This window comes from Bos mutus, chromosome 15 (assembly GCF_027580195.1).
Source record: "Bos mutus isolate GX-2022 chromosome 15, NWIPB_WYAK_1.1, whole genome shotgun sequence".
Taxonomy (NCBI): Eukaryota; Metazoa; Chordata; class Mammalia; order Artiodactyla; family Bovidae; genus Bos; species Bos mutus.
Window position 1 is genome coordinate 29,622,947 of NC_091631.1, and position 23,813 is coordinate 29,646,759.

General features: G+C 36.6%; 1 protein-coding gene across 1 annotated transcript in view; it reads left to right on the forward strand.

Annotated features, from left to right (window-relative positions):
• Positions 1-23,813, forward strand: part of FCHSD2 (FCH and double SH3 domains 2) — a 244,638-nt gene that overhangs the window by 19,914 nt on the left and 200,911 nt on the right. The window contains exon 3 of the mRNA XM_005893521.2: positions 17,171-17,216. Within this exon, the coding sequence (XP_005893583.2) occupies positions 17,171-17,216 (46 nt within the window). The remainder of the gene's footprint in view (positions 1-17,170; positions 17,217-23,813) is intronic.

The window sequence follows — 23,813 nt, forward strand, 5'->3', positions numbered from 1 at the left end:
TTTTATGTGAAAATTTCATCATATAGTCATTTTGAGGGTATAGTTGCTGGGTAGTGATTGCTGGCTTGACACTTTATTAAAATTGAAGTGTAGTTGGTTTACAATGTTGTACTGTATAGCAAAGTGATTCAGTTTTTTATATATATATATATATATATATATATATACACACACACACACACACATATATATGTGTGTGTGTGTGTAGTCTTTTCAGATCATTTTCCATCGTAGGATGTTGGACATAGTTCCCTTTGCTATATAGTAGGACCTTGTTGTTTATCTACTTTATTTTTTATAATTTTATTTATTTGGCTGCATCAAGTTTTACTGGCTGCACGTGGGGTCTTTGTTGCACCATGTGTGATCTTTTGTTGTGGTGCATGGACTCTTTAGTTGTGGCTTGAGGGCTCAGTAGTTGCAGGACACAGGCTCTCTAGTTGTGTTGAGCAGGCTCCAGAGCTTTTGGGCTCAGTAGTTGTGGTGCATGGGCTTAGTTGCTCTGCAGCATTTGGGATCATAGTTCCCTGACCAGAGATTGAACCCTGGTCTCCTTCATTACAGGGTGGATTCTTAACCACTGGACCACCAGGGAAGTCCCGTTTATCTATTTTATATATAGTAGTGAGTACTTGTTAACACTCCTAATTTATCTCTCTCAGCCCTTTTTTTCCCTTTGGTAACTCTGTTTTCTGTGTCGTCTGTTTATGTTTTTTAAATAAGTTCATTTGTATCATTTTTTAGATTTCTTATATAAGTGATATCATAGGATATTTGCCTTTCTCTGTCGGATTTTACTTAGTATAATAATCTTCAAGTCCATCCATGCTGCTGCAAATGGCATTTTTCATTCTTTTTTATGACTGAAAGATATTCCATTTTATTTATATGCCATATCTGCTTTATCCATTCATTTGTTGATGGGCATTTAGGTTGTTTTCATATGTACTGTAAATAGTGCTGCTGTGAACATTGAGGTGCATGTATCTTTTCAAATTAAGAGTTTTCCCTGGATGTTTGCTTGCAAGTGGGATTGCCAGGTCGTATGGTAGCTCTGCTTTTAGTTTTTTGTGGAACCGCCATACTGCTTTCCATAGCAGCTGTATCAATTTACATTTCCACCAACAGTTTGAAGTGCTCTGAAGTGTTCCCTTTTCTCCACATCCTCTCCAGCATTATTATTTGTAGGCTTTTGATGATAGCCATTCTGACCAGTGTGAAGTGATACCTCATTGTAGTTTTGATTTGTATTTCTCTAATAGTCAACATTGTTGAGCATCTTTCCATATGCTTGTTGGCCATCTGTATGTCTTCTTTGGAGAAATGTCTGTTTAAGTCTTCTGCCCAATTTTTGATTTTTTTGTTTTTTTGATATTGAGCTGTTTGATCTATTTGTATATTTCGGAAATTAAACCCTTTTTTGTCACAGCATTTGCAGGTATTTTCTCTCTGGGAAATATTTCTCACCATTCTGTAGGTGGTCTTTCATTTTGAATACATTTCCTTTGCTGTGCAAAAGCTTGTAAGTTTGTTTAGATCCCCTTTGTTTATTTTTGCTTTTATTTCTAGGATATACCACATTTCATTTATCCATTCATTAGTTGATGGACGTTTGGGTTGTTTCACTTTTGGCTATTATGAATAAGCTTTCTGGGAACATTCATGTACATGTTTTTCCCATATACGTGTGTCTTTACTTTTTTTTTTTTTTAACAGCAAGGCACTTTGAATAGATTGATTTTTTAATTTGTTTATTTTTGGCTGTGCTGAGTCTTCTCTAATTGTGGTGAGTTATGGCTACTCTTTGTTGTGGTATGTGGGCTTCTCACTGTGGGCCTCTCTTATTGTAAAGCACAGGCTTTAGGTGCATGGACTTCAGTACTGCAGGCTCAGTAGTTATGGAACATAGGCTTAACCTGCCACACTACATGTGAAATCTTCCTGGACCAGGAGTTGAACCCGTGTCCCCTGAATTGGCAGGCAGATTCTTAATCACTGGACTACGAGGGAAGTCCTATTTTCATTTCTTTTGAAAATATACCTACTTGTGGACTTGCTTGGTGATATTTTTTTACTCTGTCTGTATTTTTATTTATTTATTTGGCTGCATGGCATGCAGGATTTTAGTTCTCTGACCAGGGATAAAACCTGTTCCCCCTGCAGTGGAAGCACAGGGTCTTAACTACTAGACAGTTAGGGAAGTCCCTTTTTTCTCTAAATATTCAAGGAACTTCCAGACTGTTTACCAAACAGGGACTACACCATTTTATATTCCTACAACGATATATTTTTCTAATTTCTCCATATTCTTGTCAGCACTAGTTGTTGTCAGTTCAGTTTAGTCACTCAGTTGTGTCTGACTCTTCGCGATGCCATGGACCACAGCACACCAGGCCTCCCTGTCCATCACCAACTCCTGGAGTCTACTCAAACTCATCTCCATTGAGTTGGTGATGCCACCCAACCATCTCATCCTCTGTTGTCCCCTTCTCCTCCTGCCTTCAATCTTTCCCAGCATCAAGGTCTTCTCAAATGAGTCAGCTCTTTGCATCAGGTGGCCAAAGTATTGGAGTTTCCGCTTCAGCATCAGTCCTTCCAATGAATATTCAGGACTGATTCCCTTAAGGATGGACTGGTTGGACCTCCTTGCGGTCCAAGGGACTCTCAAGAGTCTTCTCCAACACCACAGTTCAAAAGCATCAATTCTTCTGTGCTCAGCCTTCTTAATAGTCCAACTCTCACATCCATACATGACTACTGGAAAAACCGTAGCCTTGACGAGACAGACCTTTGTTGGCAAAGTAGTGTCTCTGCTGTCTAGGTTGGTCATAACTTTCCTTCCAAGGAGTAAGCGTCTTTTAATTTCATGGTTGTAGTCACCATCTGCAGTGATTTTGGAGCCCCCAAAAATAAAGACAGCCACTGTTTCCACTGTTTCCCATCTATTTGCCATGAAGTGATGGGACTGGATGCCATGATTTTCGTTTTCTGAATGTTGAGCTTTAAGCCAACTTTTTCACTCTCCTTTTTCACTTTCATCAAGAGGCTCTTGAGTTCTTCTTCGCTTTCTGCCATAAGGGCCGTGTCATCTGCGTATCTGAGGTTATTGATATTTCTCCCGGCAATCTTGATTCCAGCTTGTGCCTCACCCCAGTCCAGCGTTTCTCATGATGTACTCTGCATATAAGTTAAGTAAGCAGGGTGACAATATATATATATAGCCTTGACGTACTCCTCTCCCAGTTTGGAACCAGTGTGTTGTTCCATGTCCAGTTCTAACTGTTGCTTCCTGACCTGCATACGTATTTCTCAAGAGGCAGGTCAGGTGGTCTGGTATGCCCATCTCTTTCAGAATTTTCCACAGTTTGTGGTGATCCACACAGTCAAAGGCTTTGGCATAGTCAAGAAAGCAGAAATAGATGTTTTTCTGGAACTGTCTTGTTTTTTTGGTGATCCAGCGGATGTTGGCAATTTGATCTCTGGTTCCTCTGCCTTTTCTAAAACCAGCTTGAACATCAGGAAGTTCACGGTTCACGTATTGCTGAAGCCTGGCTTGGAGAATTTTGAGCATGACTTTACTAGCGTGTGAGATTGTACATTAGTTATATCTCAGAGCCTCCCAGCAACAATAAATTCTGTCATCATTGTTGTCATCATCATCACCCCCAGTTTATAGAGAAGGAGACTGAGTGTCAGATTGGTTAAGTGACTTGCCCAAGATCAGAGTACTGAGTGATGAAATATTTGGCTTTGAACCTGTGTGTATGCCTGATTTTAAAATTTAAGTTCTGTGTTTCATTGAAAATTACTGGTATATATTGTTTGAAATCAAGTGAAATTTCATACTGTTTCCGAGCAGTGACAGCACCTATGTAGATATTTTCTCAGTCTTTATTAGATTTGGGCAGAAATCCAGTGAATATAGGAACATGGTTTCCCTAGTTTTGATAGTTGTACTCAGTTCTCTTAAAAGTAGAAGGCAGACATCTTTCAGGATTATTTTAAATAAATGGGGCACAGCATTTTTAGTGCCTACATGTCTAGATATTTGGGAGGGAGTGTCTTTGTTTCAAGAGTTACTACTTAGAATAGATACCAAAGAAGAAGTGTAAGATTCAGTGCCTTGCAAATCTTTCAGTCTGGCTAATTAGTACAGGATGGAAGAAGGTCCACTGGGTGGAATTTCATGGTTTTTCTGATCCAGGATTGTAGAAGTACTACGTGAAAAAATGGAGTTTTAAAGATCTCTTGGCTCTTCCAATAATGATATCTAGGTTAGGTTATATTTTGAAATACTTCCATAGTCAAAAATGCCCTTTTTTTGGGTTGTTTTATAAGTTAAGACCAGGATGTTTTGTGGTCACAGGGTGAAGGATACCATTTCTGAATAGAGCTAAAGTCCTGCTATATACCAAGATTTTTTCTGGCCACCTAATGATGTTTATTTTTAACCTTCTGCCAATGTACCTAAAATAAAATATATTCCACAAATAGCTTAGAATCAGCTCATACTGGGTGGTAGAAATGTGTATATTCTCATGATACTTTATATTAGTAAATTCACTTTAATAAAAGATTGCTATTTAAATGTTTGAAGCTAATGTTATGAAAGTATTGAAATGCTTTTTATTTAGGAAATAGGTGCTTATTAGCCAATTACATTGTTTCATTTTATATGCATGAGGACAAATACTTTCCTGAGGAAAGAATGGTTGTATATTTACTTTTAGGAAAATAATCATATTTTCAAAGTTTCATTTCATACTTTATAAAAAATATAGAAGAATAATAGTAGCAAATTGTAAAACTTTGTTAAGGCTTAAAAAATGGCTTTGACGATGGCCTATTTTGTTAATATAGCATCTTTTGACATTTGGTCTAGTCTTGATATATTAGCACATGTACTAAAATTTAAGTCTTCACACCTCCTATATGTTATATATCAGTGTTGTTTTAAGGAAGGAGAAAGCGAGGAAAAAGACGTCACTGTTTAATTTTATGAGTAACTGTCAGGCTGAAAGCTGTGAAAAATTTATGATGTACTATCTTTTAAATGTACAGTGTAATTCAAGTGTGAGGAATAAGATATATCTTGCACTAATGATATTTAAAGACAAATAGTAGGAGATTGTTTGCTTTAATTTGCATCCTTTAGAAATAAAAATTTTCATTTAATTAAATTGTTTGATATTTGTTCTTTGCCATGATCTCAAAAGAATGTGTGTTCCATTTCAATAAAAGATTATCTGACTAATGAATGTTTCCCACTCTTTTCCTGGCAAAGAAGACTTGGCATCTTAAATTGGATCTTAAACACGATATATCATAAATGGAAACATTTAGAGTCATGGTATTCAATGGTGAACTTGATTATGGATCTCCTGACAAAATGATTTGGCAACTTGGTTAATATTGATAAATCTTAATGAATGGTAACTTTTTTTTTCTAACTTAAAAATGCAGTTTTAGGTGGGATTTTTTAATACTTTCATTCAGGTCTTTTGTGTGAGTGTGCACATGTGCCATGAGATCAACATTTTGAAAAATGAGAGGACATAGTAATCTGTTATCATGCAACTTTTACTGAACTGAACTGATGCTATTTAAAGGATGTTATGATAAAATGCATTGGAAGAATTCTTGTGACTGTCTCATCTTAGGGCCTATTTTTTTTTTTTAAACTTATTTATTAGGCTTCACCGGATCTTGGTTGCAGCATATGGGCTCTAGTTCCCTAACCAGGAATCGAACCCCAGACCCTTGCATTGGGAGCTTGGAGTTTTAGCCACTGGACCACCAAGGAAGTCCTTTTTTTTCCCCTTAGGGCCTATTCATGACAAGCTTGGTTTCCATTTCTTTGTGATAAAATTATCTGTTTTCAGGTAACTAATTTTGACGTTAGTTCTCTTTATTTATACATAAAGAGACAAAGTACATCAACAGCTTAAAGGCAAAGAAATTTAAAGATGCCCAATTAATATGTCAGTTGATCAACACATGTAACTAGAGAAAAAGCAGCTCTATTTTAGGCTGCATTTAATCACTCTGAGAAGTTATGTTCTCCAGCTCTTGTGTTTGGAAGTAGGGGGCAGGGAAAGGAGGAAAAATAGTTATGTGATGAGGAAGATCATAGAGTTTTTCCAGATTTTTGAATATTGCCATCACAATTTGATGACATTGCCTTCTTTGAAATAGTTTTGAATTCTCTGAATCAAACATAGGTTATTCAGATATAGGTGCTAACAATGCATTGTATAAGGAAGAATCACCTGTGTACGTTACAAATGATTGGCCCTACTCTTAAGATGGAATAGGAAATGGTGACCCACTCTAGTTTTCTTGCCTGGAGGGTCCCATGGATGGAGGGGCCTGGCGAGCCACAGTCCACGGGATTGCAGAGAGTCAGACACAACTGAGCAACTAACACACATACTCTTAAGAATCACAGTTGGTTGATTTGGGGGAGAGATCTGGGCATATATGTATTTAAAGGCATCACAGATTATTCATATTTGTGAATAAAGATGAGAACTGGTGTTATAGGAGTTGCCTAATACACATTTCAGATCTTCTTCCTGACCTTAGGCATTCCAGGAAATATTCCCTTGGCTAAGAGATGCTATAGGAGAGGTGGATTTCTAAGATGTTTAGAATTATCAGTTGGACAGTCAGTCCTGAATAGATTATTTGTAGGTTGAAAATGTCAACAAAGGACTTCCCTGGCAGTCCAGTGGTTAAGACGCTATGCTTTTACTGCAAAGGATGCAGGTTCAGTCCCTGGTCGGGGAATTGAGATCCCACATGCCACATGGTGCGGGCGAAAAAAGAGAACATGTCAGCGAAATAATGTGTGACTTTTCAAGTTTATTTTACTTTTAACAAAACCTTGTTAGATTAGTAAGAAGGTGCTGGTCTCCTTTGTTATTGTTTTTCTTCCTTTCATGTGTACATGATTTTTAAAACTATATCTATAATGACTTAATTATTTTGTTTTTGGTGAAACAAGGAAGGATGAGTAGTTTTATAATTTTAATTCTCTGATTCTCAAAGTGTGTTTCCTAGATTAGTAGTATCTGTACCAACTAGGAACTTGTTAGAAGTACAGTTTGGGGGAAAAATGAGGATTATAGTTTGGAAGATAGCCTCTCAGATAGCCCCAAGGAACCGCTCTGAGGAGGTAAGAGGAAAGATCAGCTATATGTGATTTTGGTGAAGGGCGATATGTGCAATTAAGCATACATTTTGGTAGAAGGTTGCTGCTAGTCACAAGAAGGTTGCTACTAGTCACAAGAAGCAGATGTCTCTGTTAATGATTTTAGTGCTTTTCTAGATGGGAGAAAATGTAAGAAATCGGGCTCATAAAATCTTCTCCTGAAGATATCTAACTAATAGGACTTTAGAAGTCCTGTTCTGCCAGTTTTTTCCAGAGAACAGAGTGCCTGATTCCTTATCTCCACCTTGAACTCCTTTCAGGAGTTCACACTCCTTTCAGGCTGTTTGAAGTTTAGCAGCTGCGTTGGCAGTGACCTAATCCTTGTAGAGGCAGATGGTAAGGGACAATTTTTGGTTAGCTCAGTCCCCTCATTGTCATAAATTCTACTTTGGTTTGGGAGGCACTTCATGACCATTTCTGTTTTGTCCCATGGTGCTAGGAATGCTCATTCCTAGGTCAGGCAGGGATTTTGTTGATAGTCACAAAATGCGCTTTTACTGGACTGCTGCTGCTGCTGCTAAGTCACTTCAGTCGTGTCCAACTCTGTGCGACCCCATAGACGGCAGCCCACACCAGGCTCCCCCGTCCCTGGGATTCTCCAGGCAAGAACACTGGAGTGGGTTGCCATTTCCTTCTCCAATGCATGAAAGTGAAAAGTGAAAGTGAAGTCGCTCAGTCGCGTCCGACTCCCAGCGACCCCATGGACTGCAGCCTACCAGGCTCCTCCATCCGTGGGATTTTCCAGGCAAGAGTACTGGAGTGGGGTGCCATCGCCTTCTGCATTTACTGGACTAGGTCCTGTTAATAGTAGCTGAAGTCTCTGGACCACCTGTCACACCACCTGGTATGGTCCAGGAAATGATTCCCTCTGTTGCTTCTTCCCATATGTAAACTGTTACAATCATTGACCTTATATAGAACTATTTAGTCAGCTGCTTCAAGTCACCTAGTAGTCATTTTATCAGAGGCTCATGCACACATTTGGTAATGCAAGAAAGAATAATTTTGCAAAACAGGCAAAATACAAATAATATAGCTAGTAGTGTTAGTAAGGTCATAAGAATTTAAGCCAAGAACTTCTGCTAGGTGTTGCCTAGTGTATTCTCAGATCATTTTACTTAGCCTGTTCTGTACCAATCCTTATCTTTGGGGAGATTATATTTTGGTATTATTCATAGGCACCCAGCCCAATTTCCTAGTATTATTAATATGGTTTCTTGATTCCCAACATGAGGGGAATCTTAAATCTAAATGACTGCAGCCTGGTGTTAACCACATAAATCCATTCCACAATTGAGGGAGGTTATATTCTTTGGCTGAAATTTTGCTTGTTGTTCTGATTGAGTTTGAGTGACCCTGAAAACAAATTTGTGTTTATGGCCAGGGTCATACACAGCAGGTATTATTAATTGGCCAGGTGAGGGTATCCCACCTAATAACATCGGCTAGTTGCCTGAACAGAATTATATCTTTTTTCTAGAGCAAATTTCCTAAGGGCTATTCAGTTAGAGCCTTGGAGTGGAGAAATCCACCAGGGTAGCCCGAAAGTACTGGATACAGGTAATTGACCATAAAGCTAACAATTAGATTAACTTTAACTGTGTATAAGGTTGTGAAATGCATTTAGTTAGCAAGCAGAGATGTGAGCAGTTATCAAAGTAATTGGTATACAGGCCTGGTCTTGCATCTTGGATCACCTGTCTACTTCAGATGTTGTCATCTTCTCATCCTGGCTTGGTAGTGTCTTCTCTGTTTGGGCCTTGTTTTAAGGTCAGCTACCCTCTCTATAGGCCAATCCATGCAGGGACTTGTTCTAAGTGTAAATATTAATTCAAGAGTCTGTTCCCTTCAGTTTTGCTGTGCAGGAGGTAGTTAAGAGTATTTGATGTGTCCTCCATCTAGGTGAGAGATTGCTCTTTAAATTATGTCTCTTCTAGTATACACAATACCCTGGTTTCAGGTCATGGGCATCTGATTTTCATCCAAAGATTATTTAGATAAGCTTTAGAAACAAACAAAATTTTAATAATTCAATTAAACTTTTAATTGACTTTATTTTTTACAATAATAAAACATAACAGCAAGGAGCTGTCTGAGAAGTAAGTCTTAGGTAGTAAATACAGACCTCAATTAACAAACCTAGAGTTTAATATCCACTGAAACATAATACTTTTCTCTCTCAAAATTACCCTCGTTTCTACTGAATATAGCCAAATTAAGACTAATTTATTTGCAAAATAAATCTGGTTTCAATAAACTTGGCCTGATGATTTATATAATTGATCACATGGGGTTTTTAAAAATTGGCTTTGCTGGAACTTTTTATAAGGAATTTCAGATTAAACTTTTTAAAAGTAAAAGAAGCCAGCTTTTCTGGCCACTTAGATCCAGGAAAGCCATGCCAAAGGCCTGTCACATATTTCACCTTCAGATCTAGGTGAATTCCTCCCTTTTGAAGTCCCCCAAGTGCGTGTGGATCACAATAAACTGTGGAAAATTCTTAAAGAGATGGCAATACCAGACCATCTGACCTGTCTCTTGAGAAACCTGTATGCAGGTCAGGGAGCAACAGTTAGAACTGGACCTGCTGGAAAAACAGACTGATTCCAAATAGGAAAAGGAGTACGTCAAGGCTGTATATTGTCACCCTGCTTATTTAACTTCTGTGCAGAGTACATCATGAGAAACGCTGGACTGGAAGAAGCACAAGCTGGAATCAAGATTGCCGGGAGAAATATCAATAACCTCAGATATGCAGACGATACCACCCTTATGGCAGAAAGTGAAGAGGAACTAAAAAGCCTCTTGATGAAAGTGAAGGAGGAGAGTGAAAAAGTTGGCTTAAAGCTCAACATTCAGAAAACTAAGATCTTGGCATCTGGTTCCATCACTTCATGGGAAATAGATGGGGAAACAGTGGAAACAGTGTCAGATCTTATTTTTTTGGGCTCCGAAATCACTGCAGATGGTCACTGCAGCCATGAAATTAAAAGACGCTTACTCCTTGGAAGGAAAGTTATGACCAACCTAGATAGCATATTTAAAAGCAGAGACATTACTTTGCCAACAAAGGTCCATCTAGTCAAGGCTATGGTTTTTCCAGTAGTCATGTACGGATGTGAGAAAGCTGTGAAGAAAGCTGAGTGCCGAAGAATTGATGCTTTTGAACTGTGGTGTTGGAGAAGACTCTTGAGAGTCCCTTGGACTGCAAGGAGGTCCAACCAGTCCATCCTAAAGAAGATCAGTCCTGCGTGTTCATTGGAAGGACTGATGTTGAAGCTGAAACTCCAATACTTTGGCCACCTCATGCAAAGAGTTGACTCATTGGAAAAGACCCTAATGCTGGGATGGATTAGAGGCAGGAGGAGAAGGGGAGGACAGAGGATGAGATAGCTGGATGGCATCACCGACTTGATGGACATGAGTTTGGGTGGACTCCAGGAGTTGGTGATGGACAGGGAGGCCTGGCGTGCTGCGATTCATGGGGTCGCAGAGAGTCAGACATGACCGAGCGACTGAACTGAACTGAAATACCTTGAGATTCCTGCCCCTGTTAGGAGATGGCCTTCCTAATTTATCTGATAAAACTGCTGGTAACTTGAGCGTTTTCAGCTTCTGGGAGGATCAGGTAGAGAAAAAAGATAAATGTTTCAGTTCTGCTTACAAAGGTATAGATTTAAAACTAATAATGTTGCCAGTCCAGGTTCGAATTTGGATGCTGTAAGTCATAATTATGGTTGAGGGGAGGGGGGATTTCACATGTATATCTGGAAAATTTGGCAAAACAGATTTAAAACTAATAAAATGTTTTCAAACAAAAATCAGTGTGCTACTTGTGAGTTTAACTCCTCTAGGAGTCACCCTCGAGTCATTTCAGCCCTCTTAAGTGGCTCAGTTTCTCCTTTGTTAGTCTGAGACCACTGTGGATATTCAGATCACTGAATGGCCAATTCTTCATGACCTGTCCACCCTCCACCCCAGGTGAGAGCAAGTCTTAATGAGTGGGTTTCACTATGGGACCACTGCATGGTATGAGGACTCTGCGTACATCACTCATATTTCAGTTTCCCGAGGAAGCTGTAACCGATGGGGAGGAATCTTGTCCCTCTTCTTCGGAGCGAGGCTCACATGTAATATCTTTACTTTTATCTCAACAAATTCTGTCAATACACTTTTCTAAATTTGGCTATAGTTGCTTCACAATCTTATGTTAGTTTCTGCTGTACCATGAAGTGAACCAGCTCTTATGTATCCATATATCCCCCTTGTCACTGTTAGAGCACTTGCTGAAATCTTAACCAATACTAATGTGATGGTATTAGTCAGTGGGCCTTAGGAAGGTATTTACATTCAATTTTTGGTATCATTAGGTTTTTCTAGTACTCTGTTCTGATGTGAGTGAGAGGACTAAAATTCATGCTTGAATTTTACCTTATGGTTAAAGAAGAACTGGTTAAAGAACATCAGTCCTTTTCAGAATCTTCAAAAAAACAGAAAATGAGGGAACACGCCTAACTCTATGATGTCCTTATTACCTTGATAACCAGTCAGGCAAAGATACCACAAAAAACTACAGATCAGTATCCCATATGAACATTGACTTAAAAATCCTTAACAAATACTAGCAAACTGAGTCCAACAACACATTAGAAGGGTTATACACTATGACAAAGAAAAATTGATTCAGGAATGCAAAAGTTCAACATAAAAAAATCAAGGAATAGAATGAAAGGAGAAAAAAAAACACATGAACATTTCAGTAGAGGCAGAAAAAGCATTTGACAAAATTCAGTACCCTTTCATGGTAAAAACACTCAGTAAACTAGGAATTGAAGGAAGCTTCCTTAATATGATAAAGGGCACATATGAAAAACCCACAAGTAACATTATACTCAGTGGTGAAAGGCTAAAAAGCTTTCCTCCTAAAGGGACAAGCCTGGCAGCCCACTCTCACCACTGCTTCTCTCTTGTGACTTTTTGACACTCTATAAGCATATCTGGAAGCAGTGTTTGCCTCACTGGGGTTTTTTGTTTGTTTTTTAAGTTTTAAAAATTCATCTGCTCTCTGGCAGCACTTTTCTCATGAATGTTTCTCAGCTACTCTCTTTTTCTTGTGCCTTTTTTTCTTCTTAAAATTTTGTATTTGCATAGATCTATTCTTGCTCCCTTTGGGGTTATTTTTGAATGAACAGGGTTTTTCCTGTACAACTTTCTAGGATACCAAACTTTTTAGAATACCAACTTTTTAGGGAAGTTACAGTCTTTCACATTTACAGTCATTTTTGTTGTACCAGGATTGAGTGTATGAGTTGTTTTATTTCTCCTCAGCCGGAGAAGGTTGGCTACTGCAGGACCATGCATAGTACAGGCTCTCTCATATTTTTTTTCTACTACACCAGCAATCTAATTTCTACCAGTGTAAATTGTTTGTGTGATTTCTAATTTAATACTTTCTCCTCTATTTCTTCAAACTAAACAGCAAAGCTTCCTCCAGCAGCCTATGTCCCTTGTTCTTGTTGTTGGGAATGTGGTTTAAATTTTATACCTCAGTAAGTGCAGTTGAAGAAATGTACTCCCCACATCTTTTTGAGTTTTGTAACCTCATGCCTTATATTTTACCCTCTTTCTCCGATTTAATTGTCTCTCCTCAGGCCTCTCTTCCACTTACATTTCATGTTTCCTAGTTTTATTGGAGGTCATGTTTGCATTTTGTTTTTTATTCTATTTGTTGCTTTGGGGTAATTTCTGAGAGGAGAAGGGAGATTCTGACTTTATTATTTAAGACCAGAAGTACTTTAAATATATTTTTTGGTAGTGCTTTGCATATTTAATATTTTAACTGGATTAAATTTCATAATTATAAACTGTGGGTGTGATATTTTCACTTAGTAAATACTTTTCTAGTGTTTGCTGTGTACCAAGTCTAAGTGCTTTACCAATATGTACTCATTTAATCCTCATAATAATCCTATATGAGATAGATGTTCTTTTTATTCCTATTTCATGATAGGAAACTGAAACATGATCAGGAAAATTAACTTGCCCAAGGTTACCTAATTAATAAGAAATAAAAATGCTTTCTACTTTTCACTCTATGCCTATAGTATTTGTGGATCTTGGCATCATTTGTTTATCTTATACTAATAAATACCTTGAGAGCAGAGTCCATGTCTCATTCATTTTTACACACCCAGTGCATATTTAGTAGAATACCTGAAATTCAGAAGATGCTCAATGAATGTTGTTGGTGAATTAATATTTTTTATTAGGAGCAAAATAATTTTCTCTCTGTCAGATTTGTATAACTTCAGTTGTTCATTCTACTTGCCTTGTTCAAAATAAACTTTTTTTTTTGTATTCTCATGTCATCATTTTAATGCTATTGCCATATTTTTGGTAATAATATCTCTAAAAACAGGTGCTATATTCCAGGACAAAACTGTAAAGTTTTCTTTATGAAAGAGTCACCAGTGTCCTGATAAATAACTAGTAGTTCCCTTACCCCAGTTTGCTATCTGTGCTAATGAATGATTTTTTATTCTGATGTTATTGTTCAACTTTGTTATTTGTAAAATAAGAGGTCAACTAACTCAGAGTAGTAGAAATGTGGTGATCATCTTACAGTTCATTTGTTTTTCTTGCTCAGTTTTATTCCGCTGTAAGAATGTATCACTGTTTGTTGGCCTACTGTCCCACTGGTATAATTTCCTGTTTAGGGCTATTTATGAATAAAAGTGCTATAAATATTTTTGTTAAGTGTTTTTGTGGACATTTGTTATCATTTCTCTTGGTAAATTTCTAGCATTAGAAATATGTCAAGATGGATGTTTAGTTACGTAAGAATATATTTTTTTCTTTTCCCTCAAAATGGTTGTACCATTTTATATTCCCACAAACAACATGTAGAGTTTCATTGTGTTTTGTGATACTTATCAGTCTTTTTAATTTTAGCCATTGTGGTGGGTGTGTTTATTTTTAATATTCATCATAATGGTTTTGATGTCCCATCTCTACTACCACCATTAATAAATTGAATGTTCTTAGGTGTTCTGCTTATCCTGGTGATGAATTACAGAGTTAGGGAGTCCCCAGACAACTCTCACTCCTGATACCAATTGCAGATCTGGAGGCCTCCTAAGACCTCCTCACTTAACAGACTATTTTCTAAAACAGGTGTACCATGTTACATTGCTGTAAGCACTGTATGAGAGTTTTCAGTTCTCTAGGTCCTTGTTGGCACTTGTTTTTGTTCATCTTTTAGTAATAGCAGCCATTAATATTTTAAAAGAGATTTTATGAGAAACTGATGTTGACTATTAACAAATGCCTTTACGTCTTATATGAAGATTATCAGAAGATTTTTTGCTCTATTCTCTTGCTATCGGTTCAGTTCAGTTCAGTCATTCAGTCATGTCTGATTATCTGTGACCCCATGAACCGCAGCATGCCAGGCCTCCCTCTCCATCACCGACTCCCGGAGTCCACCCAAACTCATGTCCATTGAGTCAGTGATGCCATCCAACAACCGTCTCATCCTCTGTCGTCTCCTCCTCCTGCCCTCAATCTTTCCCAGCATCAGGGTCTTTTCAAATGAGTCAGCTCTCCGCACAAGGTGGCCAAAGTATTGGAGCTTCAGCTTCAACATCAGTCCTTCCAATGAACACCCAGGACTGATTTCCTTTAGGATGGACTGGTTGGATCTTCTTGCAGTCCAGGGGACTCTCAAGAGTCTTCTCCAACACCACAGTTCAAAAGCATCAATTCTTCTGTGCTCAGCTTTCTTTATAGTCCAACTCTCACATCCACACACGACCACTGGAAAAACCATAGCCTTGACTAGACAGACCTTTGTTGGCAAAGTAATGTCTCTGCTTTTTAATATGCGGTCTAGGTTGGTCATAACTTTCCTTCCAAGTAGTAAGCATCTTTTAATTTCATGGCTGCAATCACCATCAGCAATGATTTTGGAGCCCAAAAAAATAAAGTCAGCCACTGTTTCCACTGTTTCCCCTATGGTAAAATCCATAAAAAATTTGCTATCTTAACTGTTTATAAGTGTAGAGTTTAGTGCTGTTAAGTACATTCATTTTGTTCCACTGCCACGACCATCCATCTTCAGGACTCTTTGCATCTTGCAAAACTGAAACTCTGTGCTTCTTAAGTAATAACTACTTTATCCCCTCTTCTTAGCTCCTGGAAACTACCATTCTACTTTGTGTCCATGTGATTTTGACTGCTCTAAGTCAAATCTTACATAAATGATAACATACAGTATTTGTCTTCTTGTGACTGATTTATTTCACTCAGCATAATGATCTCAGAGATCTCACAGTTCATTTGTGTTGTTGTGTATGTCAGAATTTCCTTCCTTTTTAAATTTAAATAATAGTTATTCATCCAAAACAAATGTAGCAAAATCTTAAATACTTTCAGTTTTTATATGAGATGAATAGTTATGTTGGTAAATTTAAATAATTATTAAAATGAGTTTTGTTTTATTGCCTTTTTTCTATTCCAGCTCTTTTCTGTATATTTTTCACTTTTCACTTTGATATCTCTGCCTTATTGAAGTGTTTTTAAGAACACAGATACCTGACACCTCAGAGAAAAGCCTTTAAACCCAATATACATGCATGTGTGCTAAGTTGCTTCAGTCATGTCCAACTCTTTGTGATCCAATGCACTGTAGCCCACCAGGGTCTTCTGTCTATGGGATTCTCCAGGGAAGAATACTGGAGTGGGTTGCCATGCCGTCCTCCAGTTAAACTCAATATATTCAAGGTAAATTGTTAATGTTATCATGTTTCATTGACTCTACCTTGCCTGTGGTTTGTAAAAAGTGAAAGTGAAAAGTTGCTGAGTCGAGTTGGACTCTTTGCAACCCCATGGACTGTAGCAGCCCACCAGGATCCTCTCTGTCCATGGAATTCTCCAGGCAAGAACACTGGAATGGGTAGCCATTCCCTTCTCCAGGGGATCTTCCTGACCCAGGGATTGAACCTGGGTCTCCTGCATTGCAGGCAGATTCTTTACCACTAGCGGTGGTTTGTAAGGTCCACTGGTATTTCATGTACTGTTAAGATAGAAGAAATACTGCTAATTACTTAAAAAATGAATAATAATATCATAAAATGGGGCTTCCCTGGTGGTGCTAGTGGTAAAGAATTTACCTGCCAATCCAGGAGATGCAAGAGATGTGGGTTCGATTCCTGGGTTGGGAAGATCCCTTGGAGAAGGGCATGGCAACCCACTCTAGTATTCATGCCTGGAGAATCCCATGGACAGAGGAACTTGTCAAAATTGTTTACTGTAAAATCTATGAAATATAATGCATGTGTGAAAAAGGCTCTCATCATACTATAACATGTGGTCCCCTTGTACTTTGTTGACTCTTATAAAAGACTAGAATGAAGGAAATTATTTGACTATTTCATGTTGAGAAGCTGATCAAAACTTGATTTTTGCCTTGTTTTCTGTGGTTCCCTCTATGTTATTATATTCAGTAAACATTTTTATACCTACTATGCACTAGCCATACTGATGACAGTAGCTAACGTGCACACACACAAATATATCCACACCTGTCTTTTACTCTGTGCTAGACACTATTTTGAGCACTTTATATATTGTCATTTACTAAATTTTACATTATCCCTATGAGGTAGATACTATTACTATACCCATTTTACCAAATAGAAACCTGAGGCACAGAGAAATCAAGTGACTTGACCAAGGTCATACAGCTAATAAGTGGTGGAGCTAGGATTTGAATGTCCTAAGATTGTCTTAACTCCAGTCTATGGTGTCAGTGGTATTCTTAGATACATAGATCATTGACATATTGTGCCTTCCCTCAACACAGCTTATGAAACAGTGTTTGAGGGTATGTTGATAACTTTGCATAAAATTATTATTATTTTTTTGGTAACGAATTTTTACTTTTATTTGTGTTTTTAGGACATTCAGTCAGAAGAAGGCTGCTATTGAAAGAGAGTATGCACAGGTAAGCTGGCAAGAGGAGGTCCCTATCCTCTCATCCTTCTTTGGCTTACAGGCAGATATGGTTGTTGGAGAGAAGCATTGGTATCCCTGCGTTCTCCTCTTCTTTGGCTCTCTCACTTTTTCCCTCCTTTTACTCCATTTGAATCTTCAGATGAGGAACTGAGTTGCTTCTTACTACAAAGAAGTTTATGAACATTCTGGGAGAAAATAATATTCACAATATTCTGAAGTATTTACAAGTATAAATAATAGTGAATAGATTTTACAAGTATATATATTCACAACCGTACATTTCATCCCTACGACTCATTTATTTTGTAACTGAAAGTTTGCTCCATTTGATTTCTCTCACCTGTTTTACTTACCTGGTTACTTGTCTCATAAAAAGCTTTTTTGAATAATCCAGGTTTTTTTCTTCATGATTAGATTTAGGTTAAATTTTTAACAAAAATACTGCACAGGTGATGTTGAGCCTAATGAGGTTTTATGGTTTGTTGTGACAGATAAACTAGAGCACATCCCTGATATTGCCAATTTTCTAGCCTGATTGAATCTTTAACAGTGATAGCAGACCATTTTATCATTTATCAGTTTTCAAGATCAGTTTTCATGCCTTTTCTGTTTTTTGGGGTTTTTTTTGCGCTAAAAAAATGAATATTTGTTATGTTAAAAACATTTGCAAGGCATAATTAAAAATTAAACATCTGAGAATGTTTTAATTTTAACTTACACATTTCAGTTTAAATTATTAAATTTTTTAAAATGTCAAAGTTGGTGTATTCTTAGCTTTCATTTATACACATTTAAAAATCTACTGAAAATCAGAACATTTATCTCTTGCTGTGGAAATTTCCTTTAGAGAGTCTGCTTGTTGTTAAATTGAAAGTATGTGGAACGTTTATGCTGCCACCTATCTAATGGATAATATTTGATAATGACACTTCCTTTCTGGGACATTCCATAGTTTTGGCTATTTGTTGTTGGTACATCATCTAAACAATCAAGACTATTTAAATATATTTAAGAAATGGGATCATAATTTATGTGAACAACTTCTTTGAATTTTTAGTTTTCTTTATCAATTTTACCAATTTTAAAGCAGTCTTTTAAAATATGGTAGTTGTGTTTTTTGTTTCTTTCTTGTATTTAATATTCTTTTTTTCCATGTGCTATATAATAGGTCTTTGTTGGTTATCCATTTATAGCAGTGTATTTAATATTCTTTTAAGTATTTTAATATTTTGGTTCATCTCTGTCAGGAGCTAAGTCTTATGAATATTGATAATTTCCTTAGTTGAACTGTAGGTGAATGGGGAATCTATGCTCTGTAAGGAATTACTCTAATTTTCTTATAAAAGTATTATTTTAAAATTAGTTTATTTAAAGATATACCACTTTTCATGTGTTGAGAAAATATTTTGAGCACTCTTCCAGCTTTTGTGGATATGCATGCCAAAAAAGAAGAAGAAAAAAAGTCCTAGTACTTACAGAACTTCTATGGTTGTATATTAACTTCCAATTAAATGTATTAAATTCATTCTCTTCAGGGAGTTCCCTGGTGGTCCAGTGGTTAGGACTCTGCACTCTGTCAAGGGTTTGATTCCTGTTTGGAGAACTAAAATTCCATAGGCTGTGAAGTGCTGCCAAAAAGAATAATAATAAAATTTAAAAATAAAAAATAAAAAAAATTCTCTTCAAAACAACTGATGTGGCATTATAGTCAATTGAAAAGAATGAAGTTATTCATAGAAGTTATTACTTATGGTATATGTTGTCATCGTCTACACAAAGAATTAATGCGCCAAAAAGTTTGAGTATTATTTGTGAGATTTAGAGATCATACAGATGAGCTGTTCCAATAAAAAAAATATGAAGGAAAAGAATTTAAGTGGGATTGATCAGATGACAGCAACTTTAAAAATAGTACCTTGAGTACATGCAACCCACTCCAGTGTTCTTGCCTGGAGAATCCCAGGGATGGGGGAGCCTGGTGGTCTGCTGTCTATGGGGTCGCACAGAGTTGGACACAACTGAAGTGACTTAGCAGCAGCAGCAGCAGCAGCAGCAAGTACATACAGACTAAACTTGTAATATGTTTTTAGGGGAATGTTAGAAGAAAGAAAGAAAACAATACTGTATATCCTTATTTACACTTGAAGGAATTTGAGCCCTAAATTTTTTCAGGTTTCTTGCTACTTTCAATTTCCTATAAGAACATTAATGTTTTATTTTTAAGCACGGTTTGTGAAATTCATTTTGTAATTCTCCAGAAATAATAGATGTATGGCATATCTATTTATACAAATAGAGCAAATGAATCTCTAAAAACACAGAAGCAATGTGAGTCATTAAACAGCATTAAGTATTAGGGTAAAATTTAGTCTGGCTTTTGACTACAGTTAGCTAACCACTGAGGTATTGGTAAAATTATTTGGAATACTCAAACTGAAGTTGCTAAAGGCGAGTTCTGTGTATTAATATACTTCCTGTAGTCTTTGGCAGAATGCTGGTAGTGAAGGAAGGATACAAAAGGTTACTGTGGCTGGAGAGAAAGAGCAGGAAAAGTTTGTGAGCTTTAAGGGCGGCTCCTTGTCTGAGGACAAACACAGAGCAAATACGGACACCCTGTCAAAAAGCCTGTGGTATCATACAGTCACACCTCAAGTGCAACTTTTTGCTATTTTTATTCTTTTAAGAAAGAAATTTATGAAGAGTTGGGCATACTACCCACTATCCTGTGTGTGTGGCAGGGTTCTGTTTTAGTGAATTTGCTCACAGTAAAAGTTTCAAATGTAACTTAATCTAGCTGTGTACAGTTAGCTTTCTGGCCATTGCTCTTAAAGAATCATTGGTAAAGTTATTTAAAACACTGGACTATATACTTGGAGTTTTCTATTTTGCTAGCCTTGTCCTGTAGAGCAATAAAGAAAACTATCTTGAGAAAAAGTTGAGGATTATTTTCTGTGTTCATGTTGATACTTATGTTTTAAAATTATTTTACTTTTGAACTCCTTAACTTATGCAACAATAATTAGAAATAAATTTTGGGAGAAAAGCAGACAGATTTTTTTCCTCGAAATTCTTGATATACATAGTTTGATTTTTAAAGTTTTAAGAACTATTAGGAGAAACAGTGGTAGATCTGAGTAAACATTAGTATTCTTTGGCATGTAGATTTGCTATTATAGTTTAGTATTTTTTTAAGAAACTTTGTTATATTTAGTTTTATTATCTTGCTTGTTTATTTGTTTTAATTTTAAGAACTTATTTAGCTCTGATCACACATATAATTGAGGATTTATATGCAGGATATACTTTAAAATTTTATTTTTTATTTTTTCATTGAAGTATAATCAATTTACAATATTTTATTAGTTTCCCAGTGTACATACAGTATAGTGATTGAGTTTCTTGCATATTATATTCCATTATACGTTATTATAAGAAATTAGGTATAATTCCCTGTGCTGTACAGTAAATCCTTATTGCTGATCTATCTTATGTATAGTGGTTTGTTAATTTTATACCCCTAACTTGTTGCTTCCTCCTTTCCTCTTCCCTTTTGTAACCACAAGTTTGTTTTCTATGTCTTCGAGTCTCTTTTTGTTTTGCCTATACCTTGATTTGTATTTTTAGATTCCACATATCAGTGGTATTATACTGTATTTTCTTTCTCTGTGTGACTTACTTACGAAGCGTTATGTTCTCTAGGTGTGTCTACAGTGCTGCAAATGGAGGTATTTCATTCTTCTTTATGGTTGAGTTCATATTCCAGTGCATGTGCCACATGTGTGTATCTCATATCTTCTTAACCCAGTTGTTCCTTGATGGGCACTTGGGTTGCTTCCATGTTATCATGGCTGTTGTAAATGGTGCTGCTGTGAACATTGAGATGCATATATCTTTTCAAATTAGTGTTTTCATTTTTTCCTCATACAGATCCAGGAGTGGAATTGTTGGATCATATGGTAGTTCTAGCTTTAGTTTCTTGAGGAACCTCCATACTGTTTTTCATAGTGGCTACAACAATTTACATTCCCACCAACCATGTAGAAGGGTTCTCTTTTCTTTAATGGCTGGCTCCTTAAAGGGAAAAAGTGAAAAATGACAGGAGGGAAAACTATTAAGTCTGAGAACGAGAAAGAAAAAGAATTGAAGAAAAGAAAACAGAGCCTAAAGAAACTGTGTGATACTGTCAAACAGACTAATTATACATTGTAGGAGTCCCAGAAGGAGAAGAGAAAAGGTTAGAACTAGGCTTTGAGTGGTGTTATATCATGTTTGAACAGGGTATATTTTGCTTAGTTTTTTTTTAAAAGAACTTTTAAATAAGGATAGTGGATATAGCAGGACAATACACTATTTGCATTGTTAAATAGGAATATTTTTTGATGTTATCATAAATGAGATTGTTTTCTTAGTTTTCTTTTTATATAGGTTGTTGATATAAAGAAGCACAACTAATTTTAGTATGTTGATTTTTGTTTTCTTCAACTTTAATAAATTCATTTATTCTGATAGTTTTTTTTTTAAATAGAGTCTTTAGCATTTTCTGCATATGGGATTATGTATTTGTAAACAGATAATTTTGCTTTTTCCTTTCTGATTTGGATGCTTTTTCTTTATTTTTTATTGTCTGATTGCTCTTGCTAGTACTTCCAGCATTATGTTGAATAGAAGTGGCAAGAGTGGGCACCTTATGTAAGTTGTGTATATAACTTTTTAATCATGTTTTGGACTAGTAAGTTTTAAAGTCAGGAATCTAGTCAGTTAATTTTTAGGTGATTGATGGGCAAATTGTGATGATATCTAGTTATAACAATGTTACATTAATATGTTACATCTGAGATTGTCTATTTAAAATAGAATATTGGCATATGTAATATATGTATGTTTACATATTACTATGTAATGCCTGATTTTCAGAGTCATTTGTGCAGTAATAACCTCAGATCTTAATGCCAAGTTGCTATAGCATAAGCCTGACTGGTTTCATGACTTTTAGAAAAGTGTTGTAGAACTTTTAAAGAATGCAGAATTGGCAGTCCTGGCAGCTCAGTGCCTCATGCCTCTCTTAGTTCACTGAAAGGCTGAGGTATTCTCATTCCTGGTATTACTGTGGGGGTGCAATACATTACGTGGGAAGCTCTGATTTAGAGCTAGTAGATAAGGAACATATTCTCCTTTAGAGCCTCAAAAAGAAACAAGGCTGCTGACACCTTTATTTCAGACTTCTAGTCAGCAGAATTCTGGGAGAATACATTTCTTTTTTAAAAATGTATTTATTTATTTGACTGTGCTGGGTCTTTGTTGTTTGGGCTTTCTCTAGTTGTGGCGAGTAGGGACTACTCCCTAGTTGTGATGCATGGGCTTCTCACTGCGTGGCTTCTCTTCTTGCAGAGCACAGGCTCGAGAGCATTTGGGCTTCAATAGTTTCAGGTCCCGGGCTTTAGATTACAGGCTTAGTAGTTATGGTGCATGGGCTTAGTTGTCCTGTGTTGTGTGGGATCTTTCTGGACCAGGGATCAAACTGGTCCATGTCTTTGGTATTGGCAGGATTCTTTACCACTGAGCCACCAGGGAAGCCCTATTTCTCTTTTAAGCCACCTAGTTTATGATACTTTATTACAGCAGCTCTTGGAAACTAGTATAGTAACCGACAATAATTTTCTTATTCTGGTATTAATTTGAGACACTTGATGTAGTTACATGTATAAATATGATTGAAAAGAGGATATTTTCCCTCCTGACTTATGGTAACCATAGTTTTTGAAATACTAAGTATTCGCTAGACATCATTATTTTATTTAAATTCTTAAACACTATAAGATACTATTATATCTTGTACTTTAAAAGTAAGTCACCAAGACTCAGAAAGGGGAACCCTTACGCAGTCTGAATGTTGGTGTCTGACCAAAGCCTATGTTTTCTTTCCTCTCTCACTGTTTCTTTATGTACTAACAGAGGCCAGTTTCTGTTGGTGGCAGTAGCTAGTATTTATAGATTTTCTTCTTTAACTCACAATTTACGTTTGTATAATCTACACAGATAAAGAAAGACGGTCTCTTAAATGTGCCTTTTCCTAAAGTTCTGAGTTCTATATAATTTTAGTATTTTCTTGCATTTTTTATTTTCAGCCAAAGGCCAGAATATAGAAATAAATTATATTATTCTGTTCATCTGGGATCATCAAATAACTAAAACCATTAAGTACCAAAAATTTCTCATGGAAGTTCTGAAAACTTTAGAGTTACCTCTAGAGAATCAGAATGATTACAATATCCATTCTTGTTTATTAGCAGCTTAAAGTAGATCATTCAGAACAAATGGCTAGTGATTGACTTTTATTTAAGAGAGCCCCCCAAATGGAGTGACTGCTAATAAAGATGAATGTAATTGATACAGTATCATCTATCCCATTTATGATGACTGGTTATAGAGAAAATCAAACCTTTAAAGTATCTTTAGTGGAAGAAGATGACACGGTCTTGAACATGATGGTTTTCATGTTTGACGACAGATGTTTTTGGAGGGGGACTTGTGACACTGCTGGATAAATATTGAAACACTGCAGGGATCAAATGTATATTTGTGCAGC